General features: G+C 38.7%; 1 protein-coding gene across 4 annotated transcripts in view; it reads right to left on the reverse strand.

The window, feature by feature from the left end:
- The window catches only part of cdk14 (cyclin-dependent kinase 14), a 257,244-nt gene that overhangs the window by 117,732 nt on the left and 115,852 nt on the right, over positions 1-23,660 (reverse strand). For all 4 annotated transcript variants that reach the window (XM_037980343.1, XM_037980346.1, XM_037980345.1 and 1 more), the window contains one exon: positions 16,892-17,015. In XM_037980343.1, coding sequence (XP_037836271.1) covers positions 16,892-17,015 — 124 coding nt within the window. The remainder of the gene's footprint in view (positions 1-16,891; positions 17,016-23,660) is intronic.

Here is a 23,660-nt window from a genome sequence, read left to right on the forward strand (position 1 = left end):
GTCACAGTAATTTGATGGGGTGCATTATAATATTATGCCCTTGTTATGTGATTTTGTGGCAGGAATTTTATGATTCTGGGATGCCAGTTAAGCTTCTATCAAATTTAACACCTAACATTTCTAAATTATTTTGCTCTGGGATGGATATCCCTATAGTTTCAGATTAAGAATAATTTTAAAAATCTTTCTCGGATGAATCAGTTCTATCATTTCCTTTTTGTACTCCAGCTTCGTTCTGTTCAGGGTCGTGGGGTCACGAGTCCAACACAGGAATAAATATTATTGTATCATCCATGTTTTTGGACTGCAAATGAACTGCGTTAATCCAGCATTTCAAATCTTACTGACCATTCCAAACTTTTACCAAATGGCATTTGCAAGGGAGTTTCCAAAATGTTCTCTATTTCCTTGCATGAGTTGCAGAAGCTCACACTCTGAATTTTAAACATTCTAAAAAGTTGCGCAAGAATTTTTTTTTCTCAAAACAGTTTCAAGGCTGTCGTGGGCACCATGAACCCTGCCCAATTTAGTTTTTAGAATTCTACAGCACTAGTGCTTTATTTTGACATCTGTAGAAGAACTCTCCTTATAACCGAAAACATTCATGGCTGTAATCATGAATATAGGTCTAGGTCTAAAAACCACCTTAATGATAAATAATATTTATTTAGAAAAAAAAATCCACCCTCCAAATCATAGTGTACTCTAAAAAATAAACAAGGAGGGTACACAGCAAGAATACAATTTTGTAAGTTATGCAGACAAAATGAGCCACTATTTAAAAAACATCCCCTCACTTGTTGTTTGGTCAAAAACACCTGAATTCAGTGAGCCTGCAATAAAAAAAATCACTTGTTTTCTCCCAATTTTGAGTTGCCAATTAGTCTTTAACAGTTGAAATACTGACTTTTAATAAAGTATAACAACAAAGTGGCTCAGACTGGAAGCCAAAATTTAAAACCAGAAAGGATGAGCGCCCATTAGTGGTGGCTCCAGTACAGTTTTTAATGTACCCCTTCTCTATGTATACAAATAGAACATTTTCCCCACTAAAAATAATCTGTGTATCATTAGTTCTTTCCATTTTCAACTGACTATCAAAAATCAAATAATGAAAAAAGGACTGGTTATTTTGTTTTTTGTCTTTTATTATAACATCAAAAACAAAAAAAACGCCTGGCTTTTCATATTTCACTTTTAGGGTAAGATCGAAAACGAATGTGAAAAAGGGCAAAAAGACAGAATTTGATTTTAATATTTAATTGGTCGGGTTTATGTGATCAGGAAGTTTGGTAAGGAACGCTAGCAAACAACAAACGTTAGCTTGTTACCAGAGGTGGGGACTCGAGTCACATGACTTGGACTCGAGTCAGACTCGAGTCGTTAAAATCACAACTTGAGACTTGACTTGAAAAAATGCTCAAAGACTCAGACTTGACTTTGACTTTCATGCCATTGACTTGGGACTTGACTCGACTTGAAGCTATTTACTTGAAAAGACTTGATATTTTTTACTCAAAGTCTTAAAATTTAAAACACATTATTTATAAAGTGACGTCATTAATTAACTTCACTCATTCCGTATCAATATGCGCAGACCGTCCCTCTGTTTTTCCTCTCTCCTTATGTATGTATGTGTGCGTAGCTGCAGCACAACCAATCAAATTAACAGGATTTGGACATTAAAAAAACGCGGCGACGCTACAGAGCTCAGGGAACGAAAGACGAAATAACCGCTCGAATATGCTTCCGCGAGTAATTTCTTTTGGCTACGTAGGTTATGAACTTTCGAATAAAAAACGAACTGCAACTTGTAAAACATGCAAGAAGAGAATATCGGATGGAGATGCCACAACGTCCAACTTTGTCCGGCATTTGAAGCTTCACAAAGATCGGTAGGTGGCACTTTTCTTTTGCTGTAAGATAGTTGACTTTAGCTGACTTCGTGTTAGCATTTGTACTCCGGGTTAAATTGGTGATGATTTACCATAAATCCGGTCCTTCAAATGCTTCCACAAATAATGTGAACCGTGTTAGCTCAGGAGGCCGGTGGATAGTGAGCGGGGCTCCGGAACAGAAAGCAGATTCTGGACCTGAACTCAGGGAACAGAGTCTCTCTGTCCCATCATAATGATGAGCCGGGTCTAGTATCATCTAAGGATGGTTGGTGTATTTGAAGACATCTACGTTGGGAAATTATATTGACAATATATTGTTTACTGCAGTCAGTGCATTAAGTCAACTGTTTTTGACTTAATGCACTGACCGGCGTGACTGTCACATGTCGCACAGAACCCATTTCCAAGTAGTATAGCTTTGCTGGAAAAACAAATTTAAAAAAATCCCGTTTTTTTTTTTTTTTTGGCCATCTTTCAAAAATTTCTGTAAAAATAAAAATTGTACAATCTCACTGACCCTGAATATAACACTAAGTGGGATAGTTAACTGAGTAAGACATAAAATAATGAGCTCATTATTTTGTGTTTAGTGATTCTGACCAGCTTGATTCACACAACATGTTTTTATCAATATTGAGATGTGAAATTGGCTGTAGATTTAACCCACTTGGCCTGACAGATATTTATTTTACTATCACATCCAAAATCAAAACCACTCCACTTTATTTGCAATGATTTAGATTTTTTCATGTGGTTTATTTGTTAAAACAGAGCAAATACAGTGACTGTCCCAAATAAATTTTGTGTTTAGAATATCTGGCCCATATTTATGGAGGACTGAAACTAACATACTTAGAAATAAAAGCAGAAAAATAAATGCACCAGACCTTCCTGAGTTTACTTGTGATAACTTCATATATACTTATTTCATTTTTTGACAACTATGATTGTTGCAGTGTTAATGTTTATTTATGATTAGAAGGAAGTCAAATGTAATTCATGAATGGCTGTAATTTATTTTCTGACATCTGTTTACTTCTGACAGATTTGAAGAATACCAGATGAATAAGAGGATCACAAATGAACCTCAACAGCCTTCCATATCACAATTTCTGGACACTCGTGCTGGGCAGTACAGTATGAATCATCCACAGCAGAAAGCCATTACAAATGCCTTACTACGTGACTTAATTATTGGTTGTAATCTGCCCCTGTCTATTGTGGAAAACAAGAGTTTTCGACACTTTCTGACAGTAGTCGACAGCAAATACAGCCCAATATGTCGCAGAACAATGACATCAAAAATAGAAGATCTTGCTGCTGAGAAACATTTGATGTTAAAAACCCAGCTGAGCCAGACTGATCATGTTTCAGTAACAGTGGACATTTGGTCAGACCGAAAGATGAGGGGTTTCCTTGGCATCACTGTGCACTGGATACAAAAAGAAATTGAGAGGCTCGAGGTAAAATCAAAACTGTTGGCCTTTGAGCGCTTCAAAGGCTCGCACACAGGTGAAAGAATCTGTGAAAAGTTTGAAGCTGTATGCGATGAATACAACATCAAAGATAAGCTAGATTACATTATAAGTGACAATGCTGCCAATATGCGAAAAGCATTCACTGTATGCTTTCCCTCTGAGCAAGGTGAGGAACCTGATGATAATCATCATCTTGACGACCCAGAGCTCTGGCATGACTTACCCTTGGAAGATCAGGAAACAGTCGGTGCTTCTTTGGGAAAGAAACATCGCCTGCAATGTTTTGCTCACACACTTCAGCTGGTGGTGAGAGATGGCCTGACAGAGACCAAAGTGGCATCTCCTGCCCTTTCAAAGCTATCTAAGCTCAGCTCACTACTGCACACAAGCACAACATTGAAAGATGTGTTTGAAACTGAATTTGGTGAACGGAAAAGCATCCCTGCTTCTGTAATCACAAGATGGAATTCAACAGTGAGACAAGTGAAGGCGGTTCTTCAATGTGAACATCTAAAACTCTGTGCTGTTCTTGAAAAGGCTGGGCACAAGAAGTTGTTATTCACAATACGAGAGTGGAACTTGTTGAAGGAGATGGTGGACATCTTGAAACCGTTTGAAGAAGCAACTGATTTGACACAAGGTGAGAAAATAGTCACGATTAGTGCTGTTTTTCCATCTGTGCTGTCCCTCAATCACCACCTTGAGAAACTGAAGCCGCAAGTCCGTTTCCTGAATGGTCTGGTCAGCAGTCTCCAGGCATCTTTGAACAAAAGATTTCTTGGAATTTTTATCAGTGTGCAAATGGCAAGAGCAGAAGAAGGGATCACTGCACCCTTTTCAGATCCAGTGTACCTCAAAGCAGCTGCTTTGGATCCAGCGTTTTCTCTGTTGTGGGTGGAACACCATGTGTTGGGCAGTCAGGACATGAAGACAGAAGTGACACAAAAAGTTAAAGGTAAAGACTGTATTTGGTGTTCTTTTTCTGTATTATTTATTTATTGTCTAAAATTCTAATACAGGCTCTTTTGCCGCTGTTACTTGGATGTTTTCTCAGATCTGATCCTGGAAAATGCTGCAGATCCTGCAAAGTCGGAGCAACACGTGACTCCTGGTGATAAAGATCAAAAGGACTGTGAAGATGGAGGACTGTTTGCTGCTTATTGTAAGAGGCAGAAGAAGGATGTCCAGACAAGTCCAGCACTACAGCTAAGTCATTACCTCCATATTGCTGATGGACAGAACGCCCTCTTGTTCTGGGCAATGAACATGCACACTCTTCCTTCACTGTTTAATGTGGCCACCAGAGTTTTGGCAGTGCCTGCTTGCAGTGCTCCAGTGGAGCGCGTCTTCAGCTATGGTGGCATCATTTTACGCCCTCATCGTGCACAAATGACAGACAGACTTTTGGCCAGTTTGGTCTTTTGCAAATGCAATGCAGAATAGTTAACTGAAATACAGTATCCTCAATTGCAGATTTCTGTTAATTGTTCAGTTGATATATTTGTTTTGTTTCTTGTGTCACTCAAACATGGACACATAAAAATACATGTTCACTCAGTGACCAGGTCAGAGAAAAGAGGAAAAAACTGCTGTTATGGTTCTTTGTATTGTGCTGTGGAAATGTCAGCATTTTCGTCTTTTTTTATTGAATATCAAGTTTAACAGAACTGCGCAATAAAGAGGTCCAATTTAAAAATGTTTTTTATATTTTGTGTTCAGCTGCACATGTTCTATCATTTGAGATAAATACAGATTTAAAAAAGAACAAATGGTCTATTATTTGAATTTTATGTATAATTGCAAATTATAAAAAAATAAATAAATAAAAACGACTCGAAATGACTTGAAATTAAAGGTTCCTGACTTGAGACTTGACTTGACTTTTGCATTTCTTGACTTGAGACTTGACTTGACTTGACCGTTTTTACTTGAGACTTGACTCGGACTTGAGGACAGAGACTTGAGACTTACTTGAGACTTGCAACACAGTGACTTGGTCACACCTCTGCTTGTTACCCACAGACATGTATACGTATTGATGTCCATGTTGTTACTGGCCACCATAGACATTATTTATGTAGACACCTCAAAGAATGGCGTTGTCTGTTGGAGCTGATGTGTCAGCGTGGCCACCATCTTGGCTGGGTCCTGCAAATGCCCCACAGTTCATTTCTTTGTACCGAGGAAGCTGTGTGTCCAACTAAAACAGTCAGAACTCTCTGAATCTTTACCTGATTTTCATACAGTTTGGTTTGTTACAAACAGCAGAGATGTAATTATGATACAGGATGCTTTCACATATTAAAAATACATGATATCATGCTAAAATATTTTGTTTTATGCTCTTTAACGAAGACAGACATATAGTATGGCATATTAATAAATGTATATTTTAATACATTTCATAGTTAAATAAAGAAACAAGTTTGACTGTTCATTTTAATTTATTTCACTCTCTCTCTCTCTCTCACACACACACACACACAATCCTGAGCCTTCTGTATACACAACATCAAAGGTCTCAGTATCCCACAGTGTATTGTAATACACAATACATCATTGATTCCTAAACATGCAGAAAGAACTAACAGGTAAAAACAGGTGTAATATTAACTTTAGTTTTACATTTGAATCATAGACATTTCTGTTAACATGTACAGTAAAAAAAAACACCTCCTCCTTGGAGATGAGCTGGAAAGTTGAAGACAAGTGGGGTCACATCATCTTTAAGTCAGGCCCGTTAAAGTCCTCTGGTTTGAAATGTTCACTACAGAGATGAGATGACTGTAACAACAAAACCCTGCTTCTTACTACAACTTCCCATTACCTCCTTAAATTTGTGTTACTGGGAAACCTTCCAAATGTGAAAAAAACCAGAAATAGCTAATGAGAGAGGTTCCTCCTCTTAGCATTTCGCTGTTTGCCAAATAACGTTAGCTCGATGACATATTATAATAAATGGCCAAATAACCAAAATTATTGTTCAGTCTTACTTGTGAAAGGTAATCCGACATGATATAAAATCCGGCTGCTCGCTCTGTGGTTACTCCTGTTGGTTCTTAGAAAGAGGAGAGAAAGAGGAGAGATCCACCAACATGGCGGCGACGGCGGATGTGCTCCAGCACGTAATGAGGCGTCTACATATTTATGTTTGTTCAATATCGATCAGTCAGGACCGGATAATCCAGTCAGCCATGGAGACTTACGTATTGTTTCGAGGCTCAAACCGCTGTTAAACGAGTCCTCCATCAGTGGTTCTAGCGCTGCCATAGTATCCACTACCTGCCGCTTTTCCACTGGCTCTATTTCAGAAGATCCGCTCTACTCTACTCTGCTCTGCTTGGCTCTATAAAAAATGCATCGCATTTCCACCGGCCAGTTTGGTCGGTAGCAGAGGAATGCCTCCTGGTGTTGTGGAGGAGCGGCGCGGGGCCATGGAAACAACAGAAGCGCTATGGACAACGTTGGCCCTGTGTTGTTGCTGTTTTTTAAACTTATGGGGATTCTTCTGAGACTTCAGGAAGAGAAGCACAGTGGAAGAAATGCTCTGGATGCCGCGATTGTTGCGCAGAGTAGGACAGCTGTTATCCGCTGGAGGTTTCAGGCTTTACAGAGCCTTCAGCTGGGGGACAGATGGCAGAAACGTTGCAGGGTAAGCTAACGCTGTTGTTTATATTCCTTCCTTCGCTCTTTATGCTTGCATCTGGCCACATCTATGACCAATGAGTGAACAGGAGCTAACCTTGCGCCACCCATGAAGCAGGGCTGGCCCGGCTGGCCCTACTCCAAAACAGGGACCAAAAAAATGCCAATGGAAACGCGCGCAAAGCAAGCCGAGTAGAGTGAAGCCGGGACCTTTAGAGTCAGTAGAAAAGGGGCATACGTTACCTGAACTGCCGCATAGGGCCACTTCCGGGTCACCTAAACCCGACCAAATAAATATTAAAATCAAATTCTGTTCTCCTGCCCGTTTCGTGTTTTTGATCTTTGCCTAAAAGTGAAATATGAAAACCCAGGCGTTTTTTTAGTTTTTGGTGTTATAATAAAAAATAAAATAACCAGACCCCTTTTCATTATTTGATTTTTGATAGTCAATTGAAAACGAAAAGAACGAATGATACACAGATTTAAAATAAAAACACTCTTTAGGTTACTTTTTTATGTGTTTACTTTGGATGATTTATGTAGTTCTTCCCTTGTATATACACAAATATGCCTTCTTTCACATGTTTAGCTTCATTTAGTTATTTGAGTCTTAAAGAAAAGTGCCACGTTACACTGACTGACAGTGTCACAGCCTGTTAGTAAGTTGGGAGGGTGTATATGTTGGACTCTCATATCAATGGAGCAGCCCCACCTCCCTCGTGCACAAACTCTGGTTCCAAAAATATTACCGTATTTTCATGACCATAAGGCGCACATAAAAGTCTTAGATTTTCTTCAAAATGTGCGGCGCGCCCTATAGTGCAGTGCGCCCTGTGTGTGTGTGTTGTTGTTGTAAGGCGGAAGTAGTAGAGAACACCATGAGAACGTCAAGTGTGGGCGTAGATTGTATATACGTAAAAGAACGGGTATGTGCGTTATGCAGAGCATCGTTGTTTTAACAACCCTGAAAATGGCAAAGAGACACACTTATAAAGCACAGTTTAAACTGAAGGCCATCAGCTACGCGGAGGAACATGGAAATCGAGCAGCCGCGAGAGAATTTAAGATTAATGAATCGATGGTTCGCAAGTGGAGGAAGCTGAAAAACGAGCTCCGACAGGTCAAGAAGACGCAGCTGAGCTTCCGTGGAAATAAGGCGAGGTGGCCCGAGTTGGAGGAAAGACTCCAGCAGTGGATCATCGAGCAAAGAACAAGTGGGAAAAGCGTTTCAACGGTCACCATTCGACTAAAAGCAGTAAGGAGGTCCGTCTTGAGGCTTTTGTTTCATGAAACGGTGCCATTTTTCCATCCGGACCAGGACTACAGTAGCGCAGAAACTTCCAGCGGATTATAATGAAAAGCTGGTCATCTTCCGCTCCTACTGCAGCAAACACATCATCGAAAAACACATCCAGCCCAACCACATCACTAACATGGTTGAGGTGCCGCTCACTTTCGACATCCCGGTGAGTCACACCGTGGGCATAGATTGTATATAAAACCCGCGCCCTATAATCAGGTGTGCCTTATGTGTGTGTTAAATACAGTAATGGCACACAAAAACTGAGACTGCGCCTTTTAGTACGGTGCACCTTATGGTCGTGAAAATACGGTACATAACAGCCCCTCTAATTATTTTGCTAATTTGGATTTAATTTTGGACAATGGAAGTCAATGGAGTTACTTTGTACATCTTCATTCATATAAGTAGACTTCATTTATGTCAATAGGATTTTACTATCTCCACATACCCCACAAAGTAGGCAAATACGGCACTGACAGTGTGAGCCTCATCTGACACAGGCGTTACTGCACTGTAGTGTAAACAAAGAACATCCAGTTTACCCTGTGCACAGGTCTAAAGGTATATTTCAGTAATAAGATAGTGGTTTAAAGGACACAAAGACGCAACCTCTCCCCCTCAAAGTCCCATGGGTCCAACCACTCAGGACTGGACTCCTTCAAAGGTCTGACCTTTGGATCCAGGCACACACAGACCTTCAGCCACCTTCACTCAATGTAGTTCTCCATCTGACCTTTCCAGGTACCAACCAGGAGGAAAGTCACCAGTTAATTATACATCGCCATCTCTCACATAACACAGAGGTCAAGAAGTATACAATCCAGTAGATTGGCTGAAGATGAAGAGGTAGACAGGGAGGACAGGGTGAATGAAGTAGGTGTGAAGGACAAAAATGAGCTGTGTCTCCAGGGATTCAGCCCCACCGTTTCACCTACTGAAGTTCATTTCATAGCTAACACCACCCCCATCACTAACCTTAGCAGCAGACTGTAGGAGGGCCAATTTCACATTCTCTCATAGACAATTTCACACTGGAAACCAATGTTGATTTGTGACTCTCCTATACAAAATTGGTCAAATACAATATGTGTTACAGTTCAAATTCATATAGAGCTGTGCCCCTGCTTCTCCCTGGCAACTAAGACTCCAAACACATCCACTAAATTAACAGTATCAACAAAAGCACTTATTTTATCAACAAATACATTTCTACAATCATTTAGTGACTTGCTTTTGTGTTTTTTTTACTGAAGAAGAAATGCAAGAATGTTTAGCAAATTTAATTCGAATAAGATATACAGACTACTTACTAACTAATAATGTATTTAATTTTGTTCTTCTATGTTGGCGTTTCCATCTACAAAGCAAGTAATTAGAGCCGTGAACACAGTAAGTAAAAGTGTGTGAAAAGTCACAGTGATGTCAGACCTTCATCTTTTACCTGTAGGACTGAAAAAAGGAGAACCATGGTGACAAAACAACAAATCCCACTTCATACCACAAAAAATAAATAAATAAATGCACACACTTAATATTAGACATTTACAGACATTGTTTTCTGGACAGCTCTCTTAAGGTTCCCACCACAGCATTTCAATCAGGCTGAGGTGTGGACTTTAATGACATGATGGAATCTGCTGTGTGTCTTCGTACACATGAGGCTAGATTCAAATCATTTTAGAACCAGGTAAAGACCAGATCCTTTTTATGATAAGTAAAACCCTAGAACAAAAATAGGGAGGATTTCACTTTTCACATCCCTGTATCTGTCTGTCTAATTGAGCCAACTTACTAAGTTAAAATAGTGTAAATCATTTTTTGGCTTGAGTGTCCTTAATGTGCTAAGTCTAAAAAATAAATAAATACACATTGGTATAATAAAGCTGAAGTAAGGATGCATGACTTTCCGTATGTTTGTGTATATAAACCCATTCATGCATGTGGAGTGCACCACCTGCTACTGTCCCACCTCATTTCCCAACACAAAATGGACTGTAATGAGCTCTGCATGATGATACTGTAGCCTACATGAAACTAGTTCAGTAATTACCAACACACACACACACACAAATGCACAAACACTAACGCTGATCCAATCCAACAATGTATTTCAGTTTTGTTCCAGGTCTAAAGCAAATAACCCATCAGCAGCCGTTTTTTTCCCCTTTAATGGATTTCAAACAGTCCATCTGCGATTGTGCACAAGCCCACTGGTGGCTGTGCTGTGACAAGCCGCCGGGTGGAACGTCACACCAGGGAGATCCAAACAGTTTGCTGTGGATGCCTGTGACATTCCTTCATCTCCTTTGTCACATTGCTTCTCTCCTCACACATCATTATCTCAGCAGCTGCCCTCCCAGCACCAACACAGAAGCTCCCAGAAAATAAACACACATCAGTCCATGTTAGATAGCTGCAGATATACTCATTTGAACACTAAAGTTCTGTTTATGGCGATCTAAACTCACACATTAAAAACTGCTTGGTTGTTTTGATAACTCAATAGATGAGTGACAGCTATTGGGCTAACACTTAGTCAAAAGCTGAGTCAAAAATGTTTGACAGTCTGCCAATTGAAGTCAGAAGTTGACCAAAGTGAACTAGACTGGACCTCTGCTTCAAGATGTAATAAGCCAAAGTAAAATGGCAAAAAAACCAACTTATAAGAGGGTCATTATGCTGGTTGGATTTGTTAACCACTAGCTTATAGGAGACAATGAGTTTGGTTTTTCTAAAATAACATAAGTTGGTGCTAGCTAGCAAATACTAACAATCTTAGCTAGCACAAACCCAACTTGTAAATTTCTAATAACCCAACAATTGGGTTGTTCTTTTTAACTCAATTTATGAAGAACTCTAATTCAACAAATGATCATTTTAACCTAATTTTTTGGGTTGAAAGTATGCCTCAGTATGCTTGGTCAAACTCGTGACCCAACCCTGCAGAGTTAAAACTACCCAGGGTTACTTTAGTCCAAATTTGACCCAGTGCTGGGTTATAAATTGGGTTGTTTTTAACCCAGCAGTTTGTAGTGTGCAACAACTAGTGCACATTGAGACCAAGTGACAAGTTGGAAATGACTGCACATACCAGCAATTTTTGATACAAGAAAGAACTGTTAAAACCAAGTTAAGAAATTAGGTGACAACAGTGAGCAGCAATATGGTTTTATGCTGAAATCAGATGCTTACAGTTCAAAATTTTCTTTCAATATGACTTGTAGTTTTTGACAGTGACTGTGGCTTATTTTCTACTCCCTGTTGTTGTCCGCCTATCTTATTGACCCTCCTGAAGGTCTCATAACTGAAGAGAGGAAGAGAAGCATTTGTAAGTTCAGGTCAGTTTGACCCAAAGGCCACAGGAGGCTTAAGTGTGCTTTCAGGCAGTGACAGACACGTGTGTGTGGTTACCTTTGTGAGCTATTTTAGCCATTAGAAGCAGCTTTAAAGCTGAACTGCAGTGTTTTGAAGCCAACATCAGTTGAAAAAAAAAATCATAAAATATGCTTATTGTAAAATAAAAAAAAAAATAAATAATACTATTTTTTTTAATATCAAACCCTGAAGAAACCACTCGGATGTTTTCGGCTTTTTCCATGACCCCCCTGATGTGTGATGTTCTCAGAGCCATTGAGGTTCACAGCATTCATCAGTGAGTGGATGAATACAGCTACAATATAGTTCAGTTTGTTGGAATTATTTGTTCAAACCGGCCAGAAAATATCACAGGAGTTTCATTTTTTGGCTTCCCAAAAGATCCTCTTCCTCAGAATTGGATTCTTAAGCTCTGGTATGGGAATTACTAACAGAACTCGGGTTTGCATCACTTCAAGGATGAGCACCACTCTGACCCTCATTATTGTGTGGGACTGGCTTCACGCCAAAAAAACAGCAGCAGTCCTAACTATTTTTAATCTTTAAAAAAGGCAAATGGAGAGAAGGACATCTCCACAGAGGAGACGAGCTACAGGAAGTTTTACTTCAAACATGAAGTGAACACGCGCCGTCATTAAAAGGTCTGAGCTGCTTACAGGCCGACAGCCTGAGATAAGTTTGTGATTCAGAGCAGTTTGTTATTGATTAAAAAATATAAACAATCCATGTGTGATTAAACAAATGTCATAGTCTGAAACTGCTATTGATTAGTTTACTCTGGTGTGAGAGATCATAAACACTATTCACAAGCACACTAATGTTGTTTACAAGCTAGCATCCAGTTAGCATTGGGTTAGTTTTAAGTTAGCAACGTTCGCTCTCTCCCGCCATCTTTATGTTGATTTGCAGTGTTGTGTGCTGATGTCATGACAATAATCTTGGGGTAATTGGTTCAGTTTTAGGTCAGAAAAACGGGTCCCTCCAATGTTGTATGTTTGATTAAATAACAATCATGAAAGGTCAATTTTTTGAGATTTGATTTCAGTTCACCTTTAAGATTTGTTTTGGTTTGGTCTTCTTTACACTTTTTGTCCTGTTTATACATCGAAACATCAGCATTTGGTCAGCCTAGATTCTTACAAAAGAAAGTCCCACATTACTTTCGCACTTTAGAAAACAAAGGTGACACATGTTAGAAATTTGGGGAAGAGCTTTATTGGCAACCTTCAAAATATCTTTAGAAATTTTCTTGTATTATTTCTAATGTTCTGCTAAATTAAGTATTAAGTTTGTGAAACAGCCAACATTGCTGATGATCCACCTGGAAAAACGGCTACTTCCAAATAACAGTAGGTCTGAAATAATTACTTTAAGGTGCAAAAGATGTCTGTCCTCAGAGAGAAAAGCATAATGTTTCACACAGCTTCTCTGCACAAACATACATCACCTCCGTACAAACAGCTTAGTTGGCCTCAATTAGCTATGTCCTTGATAACAAACGTGAGCTCCTCAAAGCCTCATTGACATAATGTGGTGGTTGTTTTTCCTCATTAAAATGTGAGTAAATTCACAAAGGGGCAAAAGGAAGCATGTGGTTTAATCCACATCCAACAGAACGGATATGAAGCTCAGCCTGCTGTGGCTGATGGGAAACTGTTACTCTCTGATCAGGATTTGCCTTCTAAGCCAGCAGCACCGAGATACAGTGATGTGCAGGATAAAACTGTAAGATAATCAGGAGTTAAAGTCAAGCTCCTTATCTGCCTCCATGTTAGACTTCATTTTTACCAATGTTAAAAAAATCTGTTAAGTTACAAGACAATGAGCTACTTTATCAGGCGACTGTAGACCTCACAAAAAGAAAGTATGTTTAATTCAATTTAAAAATAATACATTTGAATAAAAGAATATAAAAGCTAAAAGATAAATCTAGTTGTTGCCAAGGGAGATTTGCACCTCAAATGGTGCTACCACCTAAACAGATTTTCTATGCTTTGGTGCAGTTTGTCTGCATTAAAATGAAATATTATGCATGTATTTAGAGGAAAGAAAGCCCATACACACACACACACACACATACATATATATATATATATATATATATATATATATATATATATATATATATATGTGGTAATGTGACCTTTTTGAATTATTGTGATGTTTTGCTTTGGTGTTTCCAAGTTATTTACTTTGGTGTTTTGGAGTTGTTTGCTTCTTTATTAGTTCATTTTGGGTTATTTTAATTTGGGTTGCTGTGTTGCATGTTTTGCTAATTTTGTATTGTTTTTGAGGTGACGTTACCACCCACAGCCGGAAACGCCCACTTTGACAGCGCAGGTGTTCTTTATTAACAAAGTAGCGTGCAGACTGAGGAATCGGAGATAAAAGGGTGGCTGGACAGTTGAAGAGAAAGAGAGAAAAAGAGGGGTGCTGGATAGACGCAGGACGCAGGGCAGTGGAATGGAAGGACTGGAGGGTGTTGCAGAGGTTCGAACAGCCGGCTCGCCGTTGAGGATCGGATGACTGGCTGCTGTGGAGAAAGGGGGACTGGATTGTCGCCAAGATCTTCCACTAGAGAAGATCCCCCTGTTGGTTGCCGCGCAGGATCGGTCAGCTGGAGACGAGACGCAAGGAGCGTTGGAGGGAGGACACGCCCCCACCTCGTCTAGCTAAGACTCTGATTTTTAACTGTTCCACAGACTTATTTGTTGACTCTGCCGCCTACTACTGCACTGCATTTTATCCTTTTAACACCTGTTTTTTAAATACGGCATTTAATCTTTTTAACATGTCTTTTAAATAAATTATTGTCTCTAGTTTAAAGCCTGCCACATTTCCTGCAGCTTATTATATTAAATTCACTACTCGGGTCTCATATATATATATATATATATAACTACGGGGATTAAGAGCATCTGCTTCTCAAAGACCAGCATCTCTGGAGAAGAAACTGAAGAAAAGGAGCAATCTGCTGCACTGCTGCCTCCACAAAAAGAAGGCAAGCATGTCAGTAAAATTAAATTCATCCTCTGTTTTTGATGAAAACAATTCAGTTTTTACTGTTTAACCTTCAGAATACAAAATCTCCTGAATTTAGAACATTTCAAACAGATAAAGCTTCACATTCAGAGCTTAACATTATCTAAAGTAATTAACTTGGGGAATAATTATTGTGGTGTGAATGACGCACAAAAAGTTGAGCAAAAACCATCTAATGTAAAAATTTTGCGAATGCTGGTCAGACTATGGTAAAAGGCTGAAATATTCTTCATCAGATTATTTTTTATGTTTAGTTGCATCTAATTCTTTGTGGTATTAAAAGAGAAATAGCATTATCTTCCAAGGGTTGATATCCAGGATTTTTGCAGGCAAAAAGAAAACTACAAACTACATGATTATGGCCTTCAAAGTAGTCTGAAGAAAATACAAAACATTCTTGCCTCGGCAGAAGATGTTCTAACAGATGAAATCCATTAGGCTGACCAGAGAACTGTGAAAACTAGAGAAAACTTTAGGAGCATTTTACTCTGTTCATTGTCACTGCCAGAGAGACTTCACCTCTAAAGGTTCATTACCAAAAGCACTTCTTCCCTTTTACCAATTCTTTATCTGTAACCCATTGTCCATTGTCTTATCTACTGAAGGTTCTGCCATCTCTTAGTGTTCATCCCACCTCCTCCCCTGTTGACACGCTGCCCCTTCTCTCATGTTTACCCCAACCAGAACCACAAGCCTCAGCTGTTAGTATTCCTGCTGCCAAGGCTAGGGACCCCTGGGGGCCCTGGCAGCCACACACCCCCATCAACACACACACACACAGTATAGACCTTTATCATCTGGCGTCCCTGAGGCCAAGTCTGATTCTGGGTTTGGAGTGTGTTTGTTGATGAGCTGCAACCTTAGCGACAGAATAATAGGCCAGGGATTTTCATTTTTTCTCATTTGGTATTTTGTCCATTATTTCCCCTCCTGCTCATTTCCCTCGCAGTAATGTTTCTACACTAATACAAGGTTTGCATTATTGATGAAGCTGCCTCCCACCTCCTCATCTTCCCATCTGTCTGGGGTGAGGGATAAAGGGGTGGAAGGGTGGGGAGATGGATGGGTAAGAGAGAGGGAGGATAGGAGTGGATAAATACAGGTGTGTAGGACCAATAGCACAAGATGGATGAACATGTGAGTAGATGTGTGTGTGTCCTGCTTGAGCAAGAGTTTAACTCCAATGGTCTCTATATTGGATGCTGCCGTGGATGTGAAGCTGAAGTGAGGACTATGATTGTCTTCAGTACTTAAACTGGTAAGTACTGAAGAACTGTAATTGCCAAATTCTGGAAATTCATAGTGTCAGACATTTTACTGCAGCCATACAAAAAAAAACAAGTAAATACCACTGAAAGATGAATTTGATCAAACGCATGCAAAAAAGAGAATACAAAATAGAGAAACAAAAATCACAGAGAAAAATGCATCATGCAGCAAAAAATCCCACGACCTAGGACTGATGAACAGCTAGAACTCTACATCAAACAAGAATAAGACAACATTCCCTCCAAAATACCCAGCAGCTGCTCTCCTCAGTTCCTAGACCTGTTCCTACATTCACTAATCAGACCAGCTACATTCACTTGTTCCTCATCTCCCAACAACTTATTCCCCTGGTTCTCATTCACTCATCAGTCTGTCATACTGTTTGTTTGCCTGCCTTTTCCCTGCGAGCTCCTTGTTGTTTTGTCACTTTTGTATTTGCCTGCTGCACTGTCAGCTTTTAGTTTTTGTTATTAGGATTCTTTTTTTGTGCACCAAAGACCTTGAGTCCAATTCTGCATCCGTGTATCCTATTTAACCAATCCTGACATTCTTCATTCAAACGTGATGTGTTTACTATGTTGCATTATGAATATAGTATGGGTTTACATTCTACATTCACTATTACATTCTATTTTACTTACTTTTTACACAACATGACAACTTTTTTGGAACTCGAGTTACCAACCACAAGAGAAAAAAAGGTTTTAATGCACAATGCCTCAATAATGTCAGAAGGAATGGCTAGGTATGTCCAGTACTCCTAAAGATTTTGGATAATATGAGAATTCCTGGAAAGGAACAGAGGAGGTCTTGACTATAACCCTTTACTTGCACCCTGATACAAACATACCACAGGAAATCTTCAAATTTAATCTACTCACCAAAATCAGCAAGTTTGAGCTCTCCAGTGTCACTGATGAGAAGATTTTGCGGTTTCAGGTCACGATGAAGGATGTACCTCTGGTGGATGTAAGACAAGCCTCTCAGCAGTTGGAAGAGGAAGAGCTGAAAAACACCAGAAGTAACTTTACTCATTTCTTTTCTTTGCAGGAGTATACTAAACTAAAGCCAATATATCAGGAACTGTTACAAGGAGCTGTTTCTTAGTGAAATGGTAACATTTCTCTTGCATTTCGGCTGTTCGTTTACATGGCAACAGCAGCCGAATTATCTGACACTGAAACCTTTTGAAACTAGGTCTTAGAGTGAACTTTTTTGGTCCCATTTGCATTTCAAAGAAAGCCACAACGTGTGAAATTGCACATGCGCACCACAGATGGTTGCAGACATTAGGTATTCTGTTCATGATCAAGTAGATCAAAAACAGTAATACCTGACGGATAGCAGAGTATTGTTTGTGTTTCTTACCCTTTTCAATATGTAGCAGCAACCAAACCTCACTGTAAGTCCAAACAAGTCTGTGTGTTCACCATTTTAGATGTAACTGTTTAATGGAGAGACTGGTGTTTGCACGCATGCACATATAAGCGCCAATTAGTGGTCTAGCATGGAAACTACAGCGGGTTCTATGGGCACAGCAGCACTGTGTAAACAACTAACTTTATTCCCGTCAACATCGGAAAATCTTTAACGTTTCCAGGAGATCAGCCTCATGTAAACAGGGCCTCAGTGGGCTGCAACTGTTGTTCGCTAATTAAAATTGCTGAAGCCAAATTATCAGTTGCAGTCTCACTGAATTCTGAGTGTATACAACCTAACGAACGACCAGCAAGCTGCACTGCCACATTTTGAAGAACACAGACTTTTTTTTTTGTCTAATCGGCCTACAGAACTGTATGCAGTATAGCAGATTTGGATCAGGTTTTTTTATAATTATTATTTATCATAGAGTTAGACCTAGACATTTGAGGCTGTAGCCTCTGATGTGTTTTGTAATAAGAAAAGCAGGTATTAAACTACAGCTGTAGCTTTCTAGGATGTAAAAAATAAATTGAGAAAGGTTTAGGATGGGTTCAAGATGCCCGGAATAACTATTCTGAGAGAAAGAAACAACTGTCGCACAGACATGTTTAAAGTTAAGCAACAGGACTGTGAGATTCTGCAACTCATGCAAGGAAACTGAGAATCATTGCAAATGTTCTGTGGCATTTTGGAGACTACATGCATGCCATTTGCTAACTAGTTGGCAACGATCACTGCACAGTAAGATTCTGGCTTGGGCAATTTTTGAGTGTAGAGGTTTGAAAAAGCCTATTCATCATTAGACATGAACACATCATGTTATTAAGAAAAGTCAATGAACTCCTGCTTTCCTGATAAAGATACTACAGAGCCATCCATCAATACATATATATATATATATATATATATATATATATATGTGTGTGTGTGTGTGTGTGGGTGTGTGTGCTTCCATTAGGTAAAATTATTAAGACAGCATGGGATAAATTACTATTGTTATACTGATGATACTCAGTTACATTTATCCATGAAGCCTAATTAATCAAATGAGTTACTTCAATTACAAGCAGGTTCAGGGTTGGAGTGCGACTCATTTTCAGCCTGGGAGTTTTGTGCCTCAGACTGGCCCACTTAAGTTTGCAATGCCTTGATATAGTTCATCTACAAATTTTCATCTACAGCCTTGTGTATTTTTTTACTCTATCACCAATAAGGGGTAAATAATGTTATTTTACAAATTCAGATATAGTTTCATAAATATGCAAATGAGTTGATGCACATCTCCACTAGTCATTACCTCACCCTACAGTCTTTTCTGACAACATAAAACTTTGTATTATGTGCTTTACATTTTTTAGAAATCCAATCCCTAACTACAAAAAAGATAACTAATAAAATGTTTGCACTGTTCTTTGCATGCCTGTTATGCAGTCTAACTTTCTAATGAAATGTTTTTCCTCCGTTTGTTCAAGAACACATGACAAACTTTAAAGTATTAAGGAACTCCTGAGCAGCAATCTGGTTTCTGTAACTTTGTTTAATATTGTATCATTGTCCAAAGACATGAATTTCTTTCTCAGTGAGCACGAGTTTGTGTGCTTCCAGGTTATGTTCAGCTAAAGCGCTTCTGACAGCCCATAAACAAATTATATGTTTTAGTCCAAATCCTTAGAAGATTTTCTGATAAAGTCAAATCAGATTTATTTTCTGTTGCTAAATCATTCAGTAATCTCTGGACACTTCTTATACATACCAGGTCTACACCTTATAATGTATAAAATACATTGTCACAATATTCACTCATCGATCAATCCTACCTGCCTACTTTGAAATGCGGCTTTATGGCAGATGCTTGGTTCTGGTTCATTAATATAGTCAGCAGCAAACTGGGTTCAGCTGCTGAGGGGCTACAGGACCACAAAAGCACCCTATTTAGGTGGAGTGATACCTGTTTGTATCACACACTAGTTATATGCTTCAACACCATTTTTCATTGACTTGATTAATAAACTTTAAGAGTGGATTACAGGGAGAGCTGTATTTAGTTTAGCACACCTGCTGGCATCTTATACTGCTTGTATAAGGTAGACTGTTTACTTTTCTCACCATCTGGATCTTTAGTATCCAACTGAGGGCATTTATTAAAAAAAAAAAAACAGCCACTCAGTTTTGGCACATTTTGAGCTTTTTTAATTTGTGCCTTTTTGGCATCACCTACTGCTTTCACCTACTGCTTTCATCCACTTGTACCGGTAATATCACTAAAGGTAGAAGCATTCATCACATCTAAGCTGAACTATTGTAATTCTTTATTATCTGGGTGTACAAAAAAACTCTTTGAAGTCTTCAGTTAATCCAAAATGCTGCTGCCAGAGTTCTGGAGGAGAAGGAGAGATCATATTTCTCCAGTTTTAGCTTCTCTGCATTTGTCTCCATCAGGGGCGTCACTAGGTTTTAAGGACAAGGGGGGCTTAGCCCCCAGGAGATGCACAGGATGTGAGCAAACGTAGTGGGCAAGAAAAAATTTCTCAAACAGCTAACAAAACCTGAGTTGCTTTTCCACATTTTTGGACACATTTAACAGATACCTTACTGTGTAAATGTTTTAAGCAACCAATTATATTTTTATTCAGAACATCAAACAAGAAGTATGTTTACAGTTTTAACAAGCAAAATGAACTTTTTTTAATTTTATTTTGTGAATTATATGGTTATTTATTTAAACTCATATTCTGACCACATTATATTGAATTTTTGTAAAAAAAATAAATAAATTAAAAAAAAAATTGACACCAAAATTATTTAGGGGGGCTTGAAAACATTTTAGGGGGGCTTCAGCCCCCCTAAAACAGGCCTAGTGACGCCACTGGTCTTCATGTCAAATTCAGAATAGGATTTTAAATTATACTTCTAACATACAAAGCTTTCAACAACCAAGGTCCATCTTATATTAGAGATCTTATTGTTCAATATTTTCCTAACAGAGAACTTCATTCCTTATAATGTATGTTTCATTATATATGCTTGGCAAACAACATTTTGTTTTATTTTGCCTGTGCTAATGAATGAGATATATGAAAATAAAAAAAGCTAAAAGCAGAGCTGTATGGAAATGTGACAGCTGCTGCTGAAGTAACATAAAAAAAATAAAACCCTGCTGGCTGGTGCCTGGGATGCATTCTCTGGAAAGGATAGTGAATTGATAGAAAGATGCATGAGAGGACATCTGACAGCAAAGTGGAAGTACACAGCACCGAAAAGAATCGGTGAACTTTGAACCAGAAGCAATGTCTTTTTTCATCTCTACACATATAACGTGTGCCTAAGCATCAAGCAGTGGAAAGCTGTTTCCCTGTTGTGCTGAATATTGGATGTTTGATGAATGGACTTCAATGCAAATAAATAAATAATAAAAAAAATGACTGTAGCACTACACCACATCTGTTTCTTACAATACTCTGCTGAAAGCAGGTATCTTTTATACACTGATTCTCATTAGAATTTCCTTTCATTTTTATACTTAAAAACTTTTTCTTTTGAAATTTAGTGATGAAAAAAACAACAAAAAATGTGGTTTCAAATTCTAGACCATATTTCCATCAAACTTATGTAAAACTCAAATCCATGAATATGCAAAAAGACATTTTGGATTAACATTTTACATCATTCATGACATCGATCCATCTATATTGTTTACCAGTTTTCTGAAAATGCATAAAAAATGTATTAAAAAAAATTAAAAAAAATAATGATGACAAAGTTGAACTTTTTTTTTTCTTTTTTAATGGAAACATGCTGAATGGTTTTAATTTAATTTTAGGTTTGGGAAATAAAAATAAAATAATTCTGCTTTGGATAATGAGCCGTGACTATTGAAAGTGATAATAATCCAGAACAAAATATTTAGGCTCATTTTATAAAAATACATCCATGTTTGAGCTGGTGTAGGTTCTCAGTCATCCAGAAAAAAAAGCTCAACTCCACACTCTCTATTTCTGAATTGAGAAAGTTCCTCGAATGAGAAGCGAAACGTCTTCAACTACAGAATAGAAGTCCAGTAGTTTTTGTTTTTAACCTTTTTTGGATTATCCATGTTTGAGTTGTGGCAAGTTATTAATTTATTCATCCTTATTTAACTGTTTTTTTTCTTCTTCTTCCTATACCCTGCTGGTTTTTCTTCTAGCTTCATGATTCTGATTGGTCCTCTGATGCTCATCATGTTAACCATGAACTTGCACAGCTGCAGAATCAGAAAACCTGGGTTGACTTATAGATTTGATAACAATCTTGATAGTAGAACTAAGTCCACACGTAGCCGGGTCTTTAAAAAAGCAAATATCTATGCCACATTGTTTGAAGAAATGATACCATCCACACAGGACCGGTTTAAAAAAAGTGTTCATCCACATGAACCCGCTGAATCTCACAACTGTGCGTTGTTTTAAATATGCCAAACCCATAGGGGGCATGCAGCCTGCACACTGCATTTCAACAGAAAATGCAATTTTTCTAGTTATGACTGCTTCAAAAGTTCAACATGTAAACCCAAAGTGTTTATTTTGTCTGTGAGATCTGGTTCTCCCCCCAGTGCAGATGTGTCAGTCAACAAATAATGAGCCGTGCATGATGCAGCACTTCATTTTCTTCCAATTCCAGCACTCCCCTCTCATTTCTCTCCTCTCACTGATTCTCTGGCTGCAGCCAATTAAGCTGATTGAAGCACTGTGGAGTCCAATCAGGGACGGAGCTCGCTCTGGCATCTGGAGTCACCGGGTCAACGCTTTACTATTCCTGCACTTAGCAGGGGGAGAGATGAGCCACGGCGAGGAAAATTAGCATGGGAGCTGTGTGTTTACTCATGTGTATCAAAGAGCTTCACCCTGTTTGGTCTCCAACTGCACTCTGATAAAAGAACAGAAATCCTTGTTTCTCCTCCTCCATCTGCAATTCAGTTCAAGCTTTTTCTTTTTTGTTCTCCTTCACTTTACCTGGAACTCGCTGAGTTTGATTTGCATTCTATTCTTTGGGGAAAAGAGAGATGGTGAGGGCAGCTGAGGAGGCATTTATCCAGTTTGACAGCAGTAATAACACACAGTGCTGCCACAAATATAATGCATGTTTCCAGTTCCATTACATCCGTTCTCCTGGTATTAGCCCAGAGGGTTATTGTAGTCATTTAGGAAATATGCCACTCAGACATGGTGAGGGGTTATGTTTGCCTTGTTGGCACATCAGACAGCTGGTTCTGAGACAACTGCACCAAACTAAACTGAACCTTCTGACAAATTGGTTTTCAGAAGAAGCTACAAGCTATTGGTAAAACTGTAGAAACAGAGACAAAAGAGGGGGAAAAAGGGCCTACAGAGTTTTAAAAAACATACTGTATTTTTCAGTTCTGGATAATTATGGAAATGAAAAAACAAAACAAAACAAAACAAACAAAAAAACAACAACAATAGAATATAGAAGCGTTGGTGTTTCCAGATTTTTTCAAGTTTTTAATTTAAGTTTAAGTCATCATGACTTGGGCAATATACATTCTAAGGGCCAGACATGGCTCTTGGGTGATCTCAGTCCAGCTCCTGACGTCTTTAAAAGAAAAGGAAACAAATTTAAAATAAGTTGATGAAAACCACTATTTCACGGATGCAAGTGTGAGTGATGGAAATGAAATATTCTGGAAATATACAGCTAAAAGCTTTAGGCTAAAACCGCTAAAACACTTTCTTTGGCTGATTAGTTATTGTTTGTATTTCCAGAACCAGACTGGATATAATTGCTTTAAAAGAAACAATTATCCTTATTATGCCTATTTTAACAAAAAAAAAAAAAAAAAAAAAACTTTATCACAAGTGCCAGTTCAGTGCTTTAACAGGGTCAGTAGCTGTACCTAGGCCTGGGCAACATACAGAGTATTTTTGTCAAAACTTTTCTGTTGTGCAATTAATTTACGATTTTGCAAATATCAGTTACAAATTTTAACTGCTGTTATTTAGCCATATGTATCCGATTCACTAGAAGTTATGAAGCCTAGGCGTAAATTCAGACTGGAAGACCTGCTTCAGCCTCACCTGCATCTAATCGCTGCGTCGAGCACCTCCACTCCAGCCTATCAGCATCAGACCGCGTCTCCATCTCAGCCCATCAGCATCCGACCGCGCCTCCAGTGTATCCAATCAGCGAGCAAGCCTTCATTTAAAAGGACTTCCATCATGGCCCCATCCGTTC

Source organism: Kryptolebias marmoratus, linkage group LG16 (genome assembly GCF_001649575.2).
Source record: "Kryptolebias marmoratus isolate JLee-2015 linkage group LG16, ASM164957v2, whole genome shotgun sequence".
NCBI classification, from domain to species: domain Eukaryota; kingdom Metazoa; phylum Chordata; class Actinopteri; order Cyprinodontiformes; family Rivulidae; genus Kryptolebias; species Kryptolebias marmoratus.